Below are 16,626 nucleotides of genomic sequence, written 5' to 3'. Positions count from 1 at the left end.
AGACCTCTATGCTGACTTGCCCATTTCAGGATAGTTTCACCCAGATTCCAAAATGTCACATTGATCTCAACAAAATTCATTTCAAGTTAGTGTGCATATAGCCATAGCCTTGTATTATTGTTAAGTTTGCTTCAGATGATTCAATTGGTTTCACTTCTGCCCTGTGTGTTTGCCAAAGGACTGGCAGTGGACTTTTTTGCCTGTTCTTAAAGACCACAAAGACCACAGAGAGAGCGACCTGCGTAGGGGAAACTTCTGCACCAAATGCATCAGCGAACCCAATGCACCCAGGTATCTCTCCTCGTGTGAGATAGAGAGTGGTTGCCAGTCAGTGCAGAGCAGCCTTTCTCCACCTTGGGTCACCCAATGTTGTGGGAATACAAGGCCCATCATCCCTGACCACTGGTCCTGCTAATGAGGTCCTGACCACTGGTGGTTTGGGCATGCTGCAGGCCTCATGGTGAGTGCCGTCCAGCATTTTGTCACCCTCCTCAGTGGTGACGCCCAGGGTGGCACACAACCACCGCACCCCCTTCCTCTGCCCTTGCCTGCAGAGACAATGGAATGAATCCCTCCTGTCATAATCCTGTTTTTATCAAGGGACAGAGTTAAGAGCTTTCAGCAGCAGTAGCAACCTCCAAGGATGCTGTGTTTTGATAATCAGTTGGTGTTTGTTTCAGGCTGCTTTGGGCACCATTCAGTGCAGTGACGTAGCGTATGAGCACACTCAACTAAACTTGCCATTTGTGGGCATTCTCAGTTGGCATCTCTGTGGTTGGCAATGATGGGGAAACAGAACTGAGATGTCTGTAAGAAGCTGGTGAGGTGGGCAAGGGGGCTTGGCTTAGCTCAGGCAAGGGACTGTTGGATGGCCTCCTTAAGTACAATTGATAGCCAGTTTGACGAAGAGCAAAGAACAGAAGAGGTTGTGCCTCAACCTAACAGGCACTTTCTTGGCAGAAACAGTGACGTCGCAGAGGGGTGTGTGAAATGGGTACCTTAGGGGGTATGGAAATCAGCAGCTCTGCGACTTTTTTTTAAAAAAATAATATTTATTCAGTTTTTGACAAAAAAAGGATTGCAAAACAGTGAACAATAAACAAAGAACGCACAAAGAAAATACAAGAACCAAAATTTAACGTAAAAAGAAAAAAGAAAAATCCCTCTTTCTAATATCTTACCACTCATTTACTTATTTTCATGACTTCCTCACACCTCCTTTTTTTGTATTCCATTTAAAAATTTGTTCAGCAAATTCGTACCCTCTTAATTTACCCTTAATTGTTTATCCTCAAGTATTCTAACTTCAAATTTTCATCTGATATCAATCTATTCTTACATATTCTTATTTTGCCTTATTGCTAGAACCACTTCGTTTCATTCCAACGTCATCAACAGTCAATAATTTTACAGTGTTTCTGTAGATAGATTTTAAATTTCTTCCAATCTTCTTCCACCAACTCTTCTCCCTGGTCTCAGATTCTGCCGGTCATTTCTGCCAATTCCATGTAGTCCATTACTTGCATCTGCCATTCTTCCAAGGTGTCTTCCAATGCTTTGCAATGAATATTCTTGCTGCTGCTGTAGCATACATAAAGAAAGTTCTATCCTTCTTTGGCACCAATTGGCCGACCATGCCCAGGAGAAAGGCCTCTGGTTTCTTCAAGAAAGTATATTTAAATACCTTTTTCATTTCATTATAGATCATCTCCCAGAAAGCCTTAATCCTTGGGCACGTCCACCAAAGGTGAAAGAATGTACCTTCAGTCTCTTTACATTTCCAACATTTATTATCGGGCAAATGATAGATTTTTGCAAGCTTGACTGGAGTCATGTACCACCTGTATATCATTTTCATAATATTCTCTCTTAAGGCATTACATGCCGTAAATTTCATACCTGTGGTCCACAACTGTTCCCAGTCAGCAAACATAATGTCATGTCCGATATCTTGTGCCCATTTTATCATAGCAGATTTTACCGTTTCATCCTCAGTATTCCATTTCAACAGTAAGTTATACATTATTGATAGTATCTTAGCTTTGGGTTCTAACAGTTCTGTTTCTAATTTTGATTTTTCCACCTGGAAGCCAATTTTTTTATCTAAATTACAGGCCTCCCTTATTTGAAAGTAATGAAGCCAATCTCGCACTTTATCTTTTAATTTCTCGAAACTCTGCAGTTTCAATTTGTCACCCTCCTGTTCCAAAATCTCCCAATATTTTGGCCAGTTGGCCTCCATATTGAGTTTTTTCAGAGCCTTCGCTTCCATAGGTGATAGCCACCTTGGGGTTTTATTTTCAAGTAAGTCTTTATATCTTGTCCAGACATTAAACAATGCTCTTCTGACAATATGATTTTTAAATGCCTTATGTGCTTTAACCTTGTCATACCACAGATATGCATGCCACCCAAAAACATTGTCAAAACCTTCTAAGTCCAAAATGTCTGTGTTGTCAAGAAGCAGCCATTCTTTCAGCCAGCAAAAAGCTGCTGATTCATAATACAGTTTAAGGTCCGGCAGGGCAAATCCACCTCTATCCTTTGCATCAGTAAGTATTTTAAATTTTATTCTGGGCTTCTTGCCCTGCCAGACAAATCTAGAAATATCTCTCTGCCACTTCTTGAAACAGTGCATCTTGTCTATAATTTGCAATGATTGAAACAAAAACAGCATTCTTGGCAATACATTTATTTTGATAACAGCAATTCGGCCTAACAAGGAAAGCTTCAGGCTTGACCATATTTCAAGATCTTTTTTTCACTTCTGACCAACATTTCTCATAATTATCTTTAAACAAATTCACATTCTTAGCAGTCATGTTCACCCCCACGTATTTTACTTTTTTTACCAATGTTAAACCTGTCTCCTTCTGAAACCTCTCTTTCTCAACTGGTGTTAAATTTTTCTCCAAAACTTTAATTTTTAATTTATTCAGCTTAAAACCTGCCACCTGACCAAATTCCTGGATTAATTCCAAAACCCTTTTAGTAGTAGATTCTGGCTCCTGTAATGTCAATACTAAGTCATCTGCGAAAGCTTTAAGTTTGTATTGTTTAGCTCCGACCTGAATACCTTTAATCAGATGGTCCCTTCTAATCATGTTTAACAGGACCTCCAGGACCGAAATAAAAAGCAATGGGGAAATTGGGCAGCCTTGTCGTGTCCCTTTCTCCATCTTAAATTCTTCTGTCACCACGTTATTAACTATCTGTCAGGGACTCAGCGGGAGCGCAGGGAGGACAGGAGATGTAGAGCGAGGGGGAGCAATCCGAGGGCAGCGTAGGAGAAGATGACAGCAGCCCGATAGATTCCATGAGCCTCTCCAGCGAATCGGAAGATTCACAGAAGGGGGCGCCGATGGGCAGGGCAAGGGGGGACCCAAGGGGGACACCCCAGAAGCAAATGGCCAGCGGGGACTCCCAGAGCAGCAGTTGGAAATCAGGACCAGCTTCCCCACCAGAGCGTAGTGGGGGGGGGAGGAGTCCCAGGTATCAGAGCCCACATATGCACCACCAGCGAGAGAAGATGAGTCAGGGTTGGCCACGCCTCCATCGGAGAGCGAGGGAACGGTCAAGAGGAAAGTTGCAGGCTGGGCGCGCGCGCCAAGTTCAAATGTACAGGCGAGCGGCACAGAAGGTAGCCCGGATAGGGAACCAGGTCCTAAAGCCCGCCGGAAGGAGGGGGAAGAATCATCAGGGTCAGCGTCAGAGGAGTCCAGAAAGGATGAAATCCTAGCGGGCAGGAGGGCCCAGAGGAGAAAGGAACTTAGGAAGAGGTGGAGCAAAGCAAGAGTGTTAAACTGGTGTGGAAGGGGCGGAGACTCAGACGGGACTTCGCCGGTCTAAGGTCGAGACGTAGAGCTGCGCGCTGCGGCTTTAAAATGGAAACTGAACCTCAATAAAGACTTTTGTACATAACTACAGCCTAGCGTTGGTCCTCTGTGAGCTGGGACCTGGAGGCAGCTCTGACAGTAAGTCCCGTCTCATTCAAAGAACCTCGCAACGTGAGAGGACGCAGCGAGGGGCGAAGATTGGTGCTTCGTGAGCTCACAAAAGCAGCACAAGATGACTACAGAAGAACGACTGGCAGCTTTGCAAGACGCCGTGGCACAACTTAACGCAGAAATACTAGCGGCAAGGAGGAGAGAAGAGGAATCAGATGCTGTCTGCAAGGATCTGCAAACCAGATTGGAAATGTTGACTAAACAGGGGCCACCGGGAGCCAAATCAGAGGGGATTGGGCTCGGGAAGAGAGGAGGGAGCCTTGTGTCGCATTTCGATGGGAGTCTGCAGCAATATCCTAACTTCAGAGCAGACGTAGTTTTTGTGCTAAAGTTGCTGGAGAAGGACTTTAGAGATGAGCAGGAGAAAGTAGGCTTCATACTAACGCATCTCCATGGAGAAGCTAAAGCGTGGTTGCGCAATCTGTGGAGAGATAATGATCCAGCCCTCCAAAACGCAAAAGCCTTCATGAAGGCAATGGACGATTGTTTTTTATCGGAGATAGATGTGGATGTCGCTAGAAAAGAGATTCACGGTTTGAAACAAGGCAAAGCCACTGTAAGGCAATATCATTCCTGCTTTTTTGCATTGGTCAACGCGCTGGGATGGGAAAAAGACTCAGCGTCCGTCAGGGACCTGTTCTGGGAGGGGCTGAACGGGGCTGTGAAAGACGAAATAGCAAGGGGGGAGAGGCCACGGAGTACTCAAGAAGTGGTGCAGAAGGCGCTGACGATTGGTGTGCGGCTGGAAGAATGTGCCTGGAGCAAAGATGAAGGGCGTTGGGGACGCACGCCAGCAAGGGCACCTCCTTTCTTTCCCAGAGACTCAGCGCGCGCTCAATCCACGCCTCCACTGGGAGGGGGAGAGGAGCCGATGGAGATAGGTGGTGCCAAGGCTCAGTCAGCAACCAGAGCCCTAGCGCCAGTTGCAGCCAAAGTGAAGCCTCCTAGAGGGAACAGGAAGTGTTACATCTGCGAAAGTGCTCAGCATATGGCAAAAGAGTGCCCCCAGAGGCTCCACAAGCACAATGCAGCCTCAGCAAAAGTAACAGAAGCAGTTCAGCAGAGAGAACCACAGCAGGGAAACGACGAAGTCTGGCTGGAAGCAGAGCCGCTGGGGCCCAGCCAGACGAATCAGTGAAGCAGTCCCAAGGAATCTTACAGCCCACAGACCCCCTCCCGCCCAAACCAGTGGTGCAGCTCACCGCAACACTCCAGCTTCCCAATGGGCTCACCATGGAAGTCCCTATTACCATTGACTCTGGTAGCAATGCAGACTTTATAGGAGTGGATTTCATCAAGCAACATAGCATAGCGCTCCTGCCTGCCACGATGCCCCTGAAAGTAGTGACAGTCGATGGAAGAGAATTGCTGGGGGGACAGGTGGTACAGCAAACGCCGCCAATGGTGATGCGAATTGGAAATCACCGCGAAGTCATCAGCTTCAATGTCACCCAACTGTCAGACACGCCCATAGTGTTGGGCATGAGCTGGTTGGACAGGCACAGCCCGGCATTGGCATGGTACCAGCGTAAATTGACCTTCTGCTCCTCCTACTGCGCAGTACATTGCATCATGACTAACCAGGAGGACGAGGGGCAAGAGGATGACCCACAGCTACAACTGGGCATGCTACAAGCGGTACCCGACAAGTACAAGGCGTTTTTGGAGGGCTTCTGCGAGAAGGAAGCGGACAAGCTGCCTCCCCACAGACCCTACGACTGCAAGATTGACCTCCTGCCGGGGGCAACGCTGCCGACGGGAAAACTGTACTCCATGTCTGAAGACGAACTGCAAGAGCTCAGGGAGTTCATAGATCACAATTTGAAGCGGGGATTCATCCGAGAATCCAAAGCAGTGGGGGGCAGTCCTGTGTTCTTTGTGAAGAAAAAAGACACGCCCCAAAAGAGGCTGGTAGTTGATTTCAGAATCTTAAACTCGAAAACCAAGCCCACGGCTTTCCCGATGCCCAAGATCGACGACTTGCTCGCGACGGTGAGGAAGGGACGCATCTTCACCAAGTTGGATCTACGAGGGGCGTACAATCTTATACGCATGCGGGAGGGCGATGAGTGGAAGACGGCCATGTTCACGCCCTTGGGCACCTATGAGTATAGGGTTATGCCCTTCGGTTTACAAAATGGCTCCCACTGCTTCCAAGCCTTCATGCATCACGTGTTAGCGGGGCTCCTCTACAAGAAGTGCGTCTGCTTCCTGGACGACATTCTGATCTTCTCGGAATCGCAGGAGGCTCACGAGAGAGATGTCAAGGAAGTCCTGCAAAGACTACGGGAGCACAGGCTTTACGCCAAACTGGAGAAGTGCCAGTTCGACATGATGGAGGTGGATTTCCTGGGCTACAAGCTGTCCGACAAGGGAATCGCCATGGACAGCGCCAAGGTACGATCAGTACTGGACTGGAAAAGCCCGCGCAATCGGAAGGAGGTCCAGAGGTTTGTCGGCTTTGCTAACTTTTATCGCAAGTTCATCAAGGGTTTCGCTATGCAGACGGCGGCCATCACGGACACCCTCAGCTCCAAGAAGAAGAAGTTCATCTGGACGGAGCAGGCCGAGCAGTCCTTTCAGAAACTCAAGCGTCTTTTCGCTTCCGAGGAACAACTGCTGCATGTGAACCCCAGCAGACCCATGAGGGTTGAGACGGATGCCTCCGACAGAGCCGTGGGGGCAGTCCTATTGCAGCAAGACCCACAAGGGGATTGGAGGCCGTGTGCTTTCTACTCCAGGAAACTCAGCAAGTCGGAGCAGAACTACACCATCTGGGACAGAGAGTTGCTGGCCATTCATGCAGCCTTCAAGGCGTGGCGGCACTTCCTCATCGGAGCCAAACACACGGTGCAAGTTTGCACGGACCATAAGAACCTGGAGTACTGGCGCACGTCGCGGTTCCTGAACCAGAGACACATCCGCTGGGCGGAGTTCTTTGCGGATTTCGATTTCCGGATAGAATATATCCCCGGAGACAACAACATCATGGCTGATGCGCTATCCAGGAAGCCGCAGTATCTGGAGGAAGCAGCACCGGTAGCGGCCAAACACATTTTCGCACCCAAGGCGTGGGCATACGCTTCGGCCACCGTAGACCTGGAAGCAATACGGCGCAAGCTGCGAACAGATTCCTTCCCACGATCCAAGATGGAGGAGGTGCGCAGTGGCACGGCGAAGGACGACGAGTTCCAGATACGCGACGGACTGCTCCTCCGCAAGGGGGCCATCTACGTGCCAGGAGATGAACTCCGCGCGACAGTACTGCAACAGCTACACGACGCACCCAGCGCCGGACATTTCGGCAAGGACAAGATGGTGGAATTAGTAGCCAGAGACTTTTGGTGGCCCAAGATGCGGGGAGAAGTCGCGGATTACGTCACGAGGTGCGACACATGCCAAAGGGCCAAGCCAGTACACAGACCGCCGGCGGGACTGTTAGAACTGCTACAGACCCCGTCCGAACCGTGGGAGAGGGTGGCCTTGGACTTTGTCACTGACCTGCCCAGATCGAGGGGCAAAACTGCAGTACTCGTGGTAGTCGACATGTTCACCAAGATGGCGCACTTCATTCCTTGCGCGAAGGTGGCCACAGCGGAACAGACAGCCAAGCTGTTCATAGACCACGTGTTCAAGGTGCATGGCCTGCCACGGTCTATCCTGTCCGACCGGGGGCGCCAGTTCATCTCGAGTTTCTGGCAGAAGCTGATGGGGATCCTGAACGTCAAGGTCAACCTAGCGTCGGCAAGACATCCGCAGACCAACGGACAAGCGGAGAGGGTCAACGCCATCATGCAGCAGTACCTGAGATGCTATGCCAACCAGCAGCCCTAGACCTGGGTGGACTACCTGCCCCTGGCCGAGTTTGCCTACAACAACACACAACAAGTGTCCACGGGGGTGACACCGTTTTTCGCCAACAACGGGCGACATCCCAGGACCTTCCCGGGCTTAGAGAAAGAGGGGGAGGGGGAGCCGCAGGGAGCAGAGGCATTGGCAGAGGAGTTACAGGAGGTCCATGAACAGCTCCGTAGGCAGTTAGACCTAGCAAAACACGTATACAAGATGCAAGCAGACAAACACAGAAGAGTGGGGGAGGACATACGGGTAGGGGACTGGGTCTGGTTAGCGGCCCAGGCAGTGCCGGCCAGATCCTTAGCTAAGAAGAAGCTAGGACACAAGCAGCTAGGCCCTTACCTAGTCGAGGCACAGATCAACCCAGTGGCCTTCCGTTTGACACTACCGGAGGGTTCCAGAATGCACCCGGTCTTTCATAGATCGGTGCTAACACCCTACAAGGCACCTCACAGGTTTCAGGAGCCAGGGACAGCTCCCAGTCCGCTTAGAGACGCACCCATGACAGAAGGGGTTGCCGAGGGTGGAGCCACTCAATGAGGTAACGGAGATTTTGGACTCAAGATGGGGGGAAGAGGGGGTCGAATATCTCATCGCAAGGGAAGGTGCCCCGGCCAGCGCAAACAGCTGGGTGCCGTACTATGCGGTGGAGGAGCACTACCTCAAAGATGAGTTCCACGCACTCTTCCCACACAGGCCTATGCCGGAGGATTATTTTGACGAATATCTTTTCACCCCACACTCTCAGCCATTACGTTTCAGGGGTTCTCCTCGGCTGAGGAGACGGCTCCAGAGACTACCTCGCCGGAGGGGTCGATCTCAGACTTGGGTGCGGAACGCTCTTATTGGTGGGACACTCAACCCGAGGAGGAGTGGCGCAGGAGACTGCTAAGAGGGCCCTGGCACGCAGACTCCCCAGAGGAAATGGGGGAACAAGGGGGCATGGACGGGTTGGGGGAGGACCTTGGGTTCGAGCACACCGGCAACGAGATGGAAGCGGAGGAGAGCGACATCGATGTACCCGTCACGGACTGGCAGCATGCCAGGGGGGGAGAACTGTATCCGGCATGCACCCCCACAGCATTGGAGCACCCGGAACCCACGCCAGAAGAGGGGGAGGGGGGAAGGGGGGCTTCGAGGGGGGGATGGATGTCAGGGACTCAGCGGGAGCGCAGGGAGGAGAGGAGATGGAGAGCGAGGGGGAGCAATCCGAGGGCAGCGTAGGAGAAGATGACAGCAGCCCGATAGATTCCATGAGCCTCTCCAGCGAATCGGAAGATTCACAGAAGGGGGCACCGATGGGCAGGGCAAGGGGGGACCCAAGGGGGACACCCCAGAAACAAGGGGCCAGCGGGGACTCCCAGAGCAGCAGTTGGAAATCAGGACCAGCTTCCCCACCAGAGCGTAGTGGGGGGGAGGAGTCCCAGGTATCAGAGCCCACATATGCACCACCAGCGAGAGAAGATGAGTCAGGGTTGGCCACGCCTCCATCGGAGAGCGAGGGAACGGTCAAGAGGAAAGTTGCAGGCTGGGCGCGCGCGCCAAGTTCAAATGTACAGGCGAGCGGCACAGAAGGTAGCCCGGATAGGGAACCAGGTCCTAAAGCCCGCCGGAAGGAGGGGGAAGAATCATCAGGGTCAGCGTCAGAGGAGTCCAGAAAGGATGAAACCCTAGCGGGCAGGAGGGCCCAGAGGAGAAAGGAACTTAGGAAGAGGTGGAGCAAAGCGAGAGTGTTAAACTGGTGTGGAAGGGGCGGAGACTCAGACGGGACTTCGCCGGTCTAAGGTCGAGACGTAGAGCTGCGCGCTGCGGCTTTAAAATGGAAACTGAACCTCAATAAAGACTTTTGTACATAACTACAGCCTAGCGTTGGTCCTCTGTGAGCTGGGACCTGGAGGCAGCTCTGACACTATCAGTTTAGCCTTTTGTTCTGAATAAATTGCACCTATACCATTTTCAAAGCCTTGACCAACCCCCATCCCCTGAAGATTTTTCTTCATGAAACTCCAAGAAGTATTGTCAAAAGCTTTCTCCGCGTCTACAAATATCAAAACTGCTTTGGTATTAATATTTGTTTGAAGCTTTTCCAGTGGCGTAGCGTGGGGGGTGCAGGGGGGGCCGGCCGCACCGGGCGCAACATCTGGGGGTTAGGGTTAGGGGGCGCAAATCCACGGGTTAGGGGGCGCAAATCCATGGGTTAGGTGGCGCAAATTACTTGCCTTGCCCCGGGTGCTGACAACCCACACTACGCCACTGAGCTTTTCTAAAATGTTAATTATATTCCTCGTGTTGTCAGACAAATGTCTGCCTGGGAGAAAGCCAGCTTGATCTTTATGGATCTCCTCCATTAATACTTTTTTCAGTCTTTTAGCCAAAATGTCTGCAAAAAAATTATAATCCACATTAAGCAGGGATATGGGGCAGTAGTTCTTAAGTTGTGTCTTTTCAGACTCGGTTTTCGGTATAAGGAAATCAGCAGCTCTGCAACTTACGTCCGTTGGAGGATCGGGCCTCTGAGCACCCCAAGTGCCTCACTTCACAAACAAGCAGACTTCAGAGCCAGCTCTAGGTGGGTGCTGGTGTGGTAGGTTCTTTCATGGAGCTTTGACTGTGTTAGGCCATGGAAGGCTGGGATGCTAATGAAACTGTTCCATGGAGTAAATATTGTGGGAGTTTAGAAATCAAATCTAAAAATGCATATTCTTACTAGTAAGCATGTGTGGGGATTAAAATCACAGAGCAGTATTGCTGTTAGGTGGACTCAGATCAATGCAATTGGTAGAGAAGGCTCTGTGTTAGTTCATTTCCCCTCCTCTCTTGGTAGGGAAGAAGAAAAGAAGTATTTTCTGTTCCTTCTCTCTCTCTCTCTCTCTCTCTCTCCAACCAGCCGATGGGAGAAGACTTGTATCTGCTTGCTCCAGCATCAGGCTCATGCCTGAGGCTGCTTTCACTGTAAATACAAGTATTTTACCTGCATTTATTTTTACTGCTGTTGTTGCTAAGGGCAGGTGCTTGACTGTGAGCAAACTATATGTTTTAACCATACTTTTCAGTCGGTGGCCTGTTTACAGGGTAACAGAAGGGGGAGATCAGCCTAAAGGCTTTTGTTTTTACTGTTTAAGATGCTCGGCACTGTGCTTCTAAACACAAGCGATAAGCTGATGTTTTGTCTGTTGGCCAGGTTTGTGGAGGAATAAAATATAGTTAATATATTCCCTCACCTACATGGTAAAACCTAACCAACATCTACCATAATGTGAAATCAAGCCATTCCAGGAGGTGTGCCGGAAGCTGAGGAGTGAGGTAGCAAATCATTTGATTCTGCTCCCTTGCTTCAGCCATGACCCCTCTGGTGGTGGGCAGACTGGGGGGTAGACTTCCTAGAAGCCTTCTCTTCCATAGTAGCCAGGCCTGTATAGTCATTGCATTGCTGGTGGTGCCAGATCACAGGGTCTTTCTCAGAGCAGCAAGATACCAGGTCAGAGCACAATCTGCCTTGATTGCTCTTCAGTTGTTGGCAATTGTGTAGTGGATCCAGTCTTCAAAGATGCAGACCTTGGTGTACAGCCCCAGCCGGTTCTCTTCACTGCAGCTTTTCTTCCAGGACAGCAGTCCTTGGATGGCTTCTTCACACACCAGGGGGCTGCCCACATCTCCCTAAGACACAGACAACAGCTTTGGGACTCTCCAGGGCACAGGATCAAATCATGGCAATTTCTCACTGTCGTTATTTGAACTCTCAGGCCCTGGAGCACTGCCTGCAGCAGGAGAGAGGGAGCTGTGTGAGGCTTTCCCCAGCCACAAGTACCGTACCTCCTGAGTGGTCCCAAGAAGTTGGCTCTTGCAGCTGGAGAATTTCTCTTCCCCTGTTGGGCTGGGTGTGCGCTTGCGCTTACAGCCCCTCTGTCCCTCTCAAGAATGCGGGAATGACATAAATGCTATTTAACTTTGATCTGGGGAGGATTTGGCACATGGCTTTTTATTGTACTTTTCAAATATATTATGCTTTGTTGTTTAGTTCTGGTTAATGTCTGGCCAGTAAGCTACTAGCCTGCCTATGGAGAATGCTTGTGCTTGTGAGTGATTTGGTTGGAGACAGCTCTAGTCTGAAGGGAAGCATTCATCTATATGGTGTGTGTGGATGCACATAATTAGACCATGTTACTGAACTCAACGTCAGGGACACCTATACAACCTGAAAGGTAAAGGTAAAGGTACCCCTGCCCATACGGGCCAGTCTTGACAGACTCTGGGGTTGTGCGCCCATCTCACTTAAGAGGCCAGGGGCCAGCGCTGTCCGGAGACACTTCCGGGTCACGTGGCCAGCGTGACAAAGCTGCATCTGGCGAGCCAGAGCCGCACACGGAAACGCCGTTTACCTTCCCGCTGGTAAGCGGTCCCTATTTATCTACTTGCACCCGGAGGTGCTTTCGAACTGCTAGGTTGGCAGGCGCTGGGACCGAGCAGCGGGAGCGCACCCCGCCGCAGGGATTCGAACCGCCGACCTTTCGATCGGCAAGTCCTAGGCGCTGAGGCTTTAACCCACAGCGCCACCTGCGTCCTTACCTTACCTTATACAACCTTACCTCCCACCAAAAAGTGCAGGCTCACCTCTCACCCATGGCTTGGAGTGGCTAGGAGCACACATGCCCCTCTGGGAGGCCAGGCAAGGCATGCAGGCTCCTCTAGGCACCCATCTCATCAGCCCTGCAGGACCATCTCCCAGGTTGGCCAGTGGTGCTATTGGAACTGTGAGTGGAGTGCCAAGTGGCACTTGGGTAGAAGAAAGATAGAGACAGCAGGTGAGAGCTGCAGGAAGAGAGGGAGGGAGAGATGAAGAAGAGCAGTCCTGATGGTCATAGAGAAAATCACAGGCAGAGCATGAAACTTGACAAAAAGCAAACTTTTGGAGTTTCTGGTCCATGGTCTCTCCCAGCTTCACATGTACTGATACAGCTTCTGGCCAAGATCGCAAGGGAGTCAAGGTATACCTCTGCTTGTCTGCTCCCCACCCCCACCCCCAATCACTGGACTTGCCAGTAAAAAGAGAAGAGCCTCACCTTGCAGGCATCTTGGCTGCTGTCCAGCTGTCCAGCAGAAAGCATCCATTCAGTGAACCGTCCTGGGTAGACATTGTTGCACGTGGCATCAGATGTGACTGGAAGGTAGGAGCACTGCAGAAGGTTGTCTGTTCCATCAGCTGTAAGCCCAAAATATCAACATGGGGCAAGGCAGGAGGGAGACTCTTATGCTCAGGCCTCACCCCTCTCTCCTTGAGCTCTTTCTGCTTCAAGGGGGCACTGCCACCTGCCATGAATCTATCATAGAACAATGAATTGTTGGTGCCTCCCTCGCATTTGCCGTTCATCTATTATATATATATATATATATATATATATATATATATATATATAATATTTATTGGTGTTCCAAAAAGTTACAAGAATAAAACAGAAAAACAGAAAAACAGAAAATACAGAATACAGGGGGAAAAAACAATTAAAAACAAATCCATCTTTCCATATCTTATCTATCATTTGCTTGTTTCCTTGACCTCCTCACACCTCCCTTTTTTGTATTCTAGTTCATTAGTTGTTTCAGCAAATCCTTTCCTTCATTATTTTTATCTTACTAATTTATCTTAATATATTGTAACTTTACATTCTGACCTGTTAACAATCTATTTCATATTCTGTTATTCAATTTGCCTTACTTTATTTAACCTTATCTTACTGTAAAATACCTTAAAACTTAAAACTTAATGCTTATTTATACATAACTCCTTATATCATTTCTACTAAAGCCAGACAATTTCATTCCAACATTTTCCCTAATATTCATTAATTTTACACTAGATCCCAAAATAAAAGTTTTTCTTTATAGCCTCTTCCAATTTTCATCCAACGTCCCTTCTTCCTGGTCTCGGATTATGTCAGTCCTTACTGTCCATTCCATCTAGTCCATCAACCTGGTAGTCTTATGTCCGAGGCTCTTAAATCTCTTCCATGCTCCTTCTGCAGATCATCTTCTTGTTGTTCATACTTGCACTTTTCCTTATCTTTTGTTGATCTCTTTCTTGATTTCTTTCCTTTCTCATTGAGTAGGTCTCTGGGGGATTTCAGCCCATAATTATCTCCATCTCCCCTCATCAGACCAGCCCATTCCCCACAGTCCCACTCCCCACAGTCATCAATATAATTCAAAAAATATTTAACAGCATATTTCAAAGTCCCTCCAAAGTTAAGAGCCTCCTCAGCTCCAGACTCCCTCTGGCCCATTCCAAATTCAATCTTCCAAAACAACGGCTTATGCTCCTGCAGGGCCTCAGATCTCTCCATTTGTATTGCTTAAGGTACAACCGCAGCCTCCTCCATTATCATCTGCCCTTGCATTTGCCCAGTCGAACCAGTTTCCTGAGTTGGTCCCTGTATGATTTCTGTGTCAGTATTCCCTGTTTGTCCACATTCACTGACTATAACAGTCATCAAATCCAACTTCTCATTCATCAAATCCATCTTCTCATGCAACTGCTCCAGCAAAGCGCTTGTCTTGCAAAAAGCAAGCACCAAGACTTCTTCCAAACACATTTTTATTCAAGGTCGCAGTCTGTTTCCACGATCTTAATCTCGCAGCTGTGAAGTCCCCAAGTAAACTGCAGCAACAATTTAACAAGCTCCCTCTAGAGGAGACAATTTCTAAAGCATGTCCAACAAAAGAAAGTTACTTTCAATTTTCAAATATTTTGTTTCTTTAGAATGCAAAAGGCAACATTGGAATCAGTTTGTTTCTCTCTTCTTCTTTTTTTAGCTATCTGTCAAAATGTTCCATTCACAGTCAATGGATGTCTCCAACAATTCCTGTCTCTGACCCCCGTTCCCAGGTTTGAGACGGTGGAAACTTATTTTTCTTTACTCCCTCTCCTGCAGGCTTAAACAGTCAAACCCCCCCCCTTTTCTCCTGCTTCCAAGGGGTTTTTAGTGGTTATAAATGAAGGAAATTTCGACCTTTATAAAACAACTTTCCAGGCTATTAGCTTACAAGGTTTTTGCTTCAGTCTGTTTACAAAAAGCGGAAGGTGGACTTCCTGTTTTGAACCTTCCCGCTTCGGTGCCAAATTAGGATGTTTCTTGATCCAATTTTCCGTTTCTACTCACGGGTACTTGTTTAGAGTCCAATTGTCGACAGGAAAAAGTCAGCGCTCTCCGGCAATGGCTATGCGGCTTCCCTCCATAAAAATAGCAATCAGTTGCTGGTCCTGGTTAGTCTCTCAGCACCACCCTCTCTGTACTCACAGTTGCTGCTGATCCATTCTGAAGCCAGGCACTGGTTCCCAGCTATGGCACATTGGCTGGGCAAACTGATGGGCTGCACTAGCTCACCCAGGACAGCTGGTTGTGCAAGCTTGATGAGCATGATGTCATAGTCCAGTGAGTAGTTGTTGAACTGCTTATGAGGGACCAGCTTGGCAGCAGCAATGACCTGTTGCTTCTCCTTAGGAAGAGTCTCAGGGACTTGTAGGCCAAGCCAGACCTCCATGTGGTCTGGGCTGCTGGAAGAAGAGCAGATAGGTTAATAGTGTTCTCCCTAGAGTTTTTCTGCCTCAGCCTGGGTTGAAAGATTCCTTGCTCACCCTCAAGGATTCTTGTAGGCAGGCAGTCAAATGCACAAGTTGCCCTCGAATTTCAAATGAGAACACAGCAGCCAACAACAGAGAATGGACTTTATTCCCTGTGGGAGACAGATTGTGTGCAAAGGGTGTGAAGCAGGCTTATACCCACCTCCTGCTGCACTGAGCTGAGGACAACACCCATTCTTGGCTGATGAGGGCCCCACTGCAGACATGGTGCACTGACTGGAGGGAGACTTGCCACGGCACAGAATCTTGTTGGCACTTGGCACTACCAACCAACTTCTCAGCAGCTGCAACAGCTCAATATATAATTGGTAGAGGAAAAAATCAAGACTTTTTCAATGGTTAGGAACATGCTAAAATGCAATGTGGCCTTGTGAACTCAGGAAATGGTATCCAGCCTATCCCATGACATCTGTCAGCCAGACTACGGTAGCTAGATGAGGGCACTGCATGCAATCTCTTCCTGCTAGTAAACAAAGGCTCAACTTTTTGCCACCATATCCTGCTTTCCAACTCCATCTCCCAGCATAGGAATCTTTTCAATTACTGGTCTCATATTGCAAGTAAGTGTGGCTGGCAACTGTTCCTGATTAATTTCTGCCAGAGTTCTACATACCATCACTCATACTGCTAAAATAAAAGCCACAGTTTTAAACCACAAGAAAGATCATAATGTGTTATTGTAGACTATTGTAGACTATAGTAACTAGGACTTCCGGGTTAGCGCCATCGGCAATGGCAGAATTCCTCTGACTGAGAGGAATTTGTTTCGTGAAAATTTGGGTCTGGCCGCCACGGCGAAGGCGGAGAGCCACTATAAATCACAGGCGGGTGAAGCCTGTGAACGTGGGATTCGGCTGGCACCTTTTGCGCCCCCCCTACTCACGGGGAAACCCAGTTTCGGGGATCCGGAACGATGTAGGGTGAGTGGCGTGGTGCTTCGAACCGACTGCTTCCTTCACGGAGAGAAGCCGCACAGCTGTTGCCAGAGAGCGCTGACTTTTTCCTGTGGACAATTTGATTTTAAAGCAATTACCCGTGAGTAGAGTGGAGAATTGGATTTTTTAAAAAAACATCTTAATTTGGCATCGAACGGGGGAGGTTCAAAACAGGAAGTCCGCCTTCCGGGTT

At 49.0% G+C, this 16,626-nt stretch overlaps 1 protein-coding gene across 2 annotated transcripts; it reads right to left on the bottom strand.

The window, feature by feature from the left end:
• Nucleotides 1–11,368: 11,368 nt before the first annotated feature.
• On the bottom strand, nt 11,369–16,163 carry LOC307219916 (trypsin-like). Of its 2 annotated transcripts, none has more exons than XM_079983463.1 (4): nt 15,641–16,163; nt 15,155–15,411; nt 12,923–13,062; nt 11,369–11,519 (listed from the first exon to the last, which is right to left on the bottom strand). In XM_079983463.1, exons 2-4 carry the CDS (start codon nt 15,396–15,398, stop codon nt 11,370–11,372), a joined length of 534 nt encoding a protein of 177 aa, XP_079839589.1. In that variant the 5' UTR covers nt 15,399–15,411; nt 15,641–16,163; the 3' UTR covers nt 11,369. The 2 variants fall into 2 exon arrangements, with proteins under 2 accessions (XP_079839589.1, XP_079839588.1); XM_079983462.1 differs by having other exon boundaries at nt 15,155–15,408.
• Between the last annotated feature and the right edge of the window lie 463 nt (nt 16,164–16,626).

The sequence above is a fragment of the Podarcis cretensis genome (assembly GCF_951804945.1).
Source record: "Podarcis cretensis genome assembly, chromosome: 1".
NCBI classification, from domain to species: domain Eukaryota; kingdom Metazoa; phylum Chordata; class Lepidosauria; order Squamata; family Lacertidae; genus Podarcis; species Podarcis cretensis.
The sequence above is the reverse complement of the archived record's forward strand: the minus strand, read 5'-3'. Positions and strand labels throughout refer to the sequence as shown.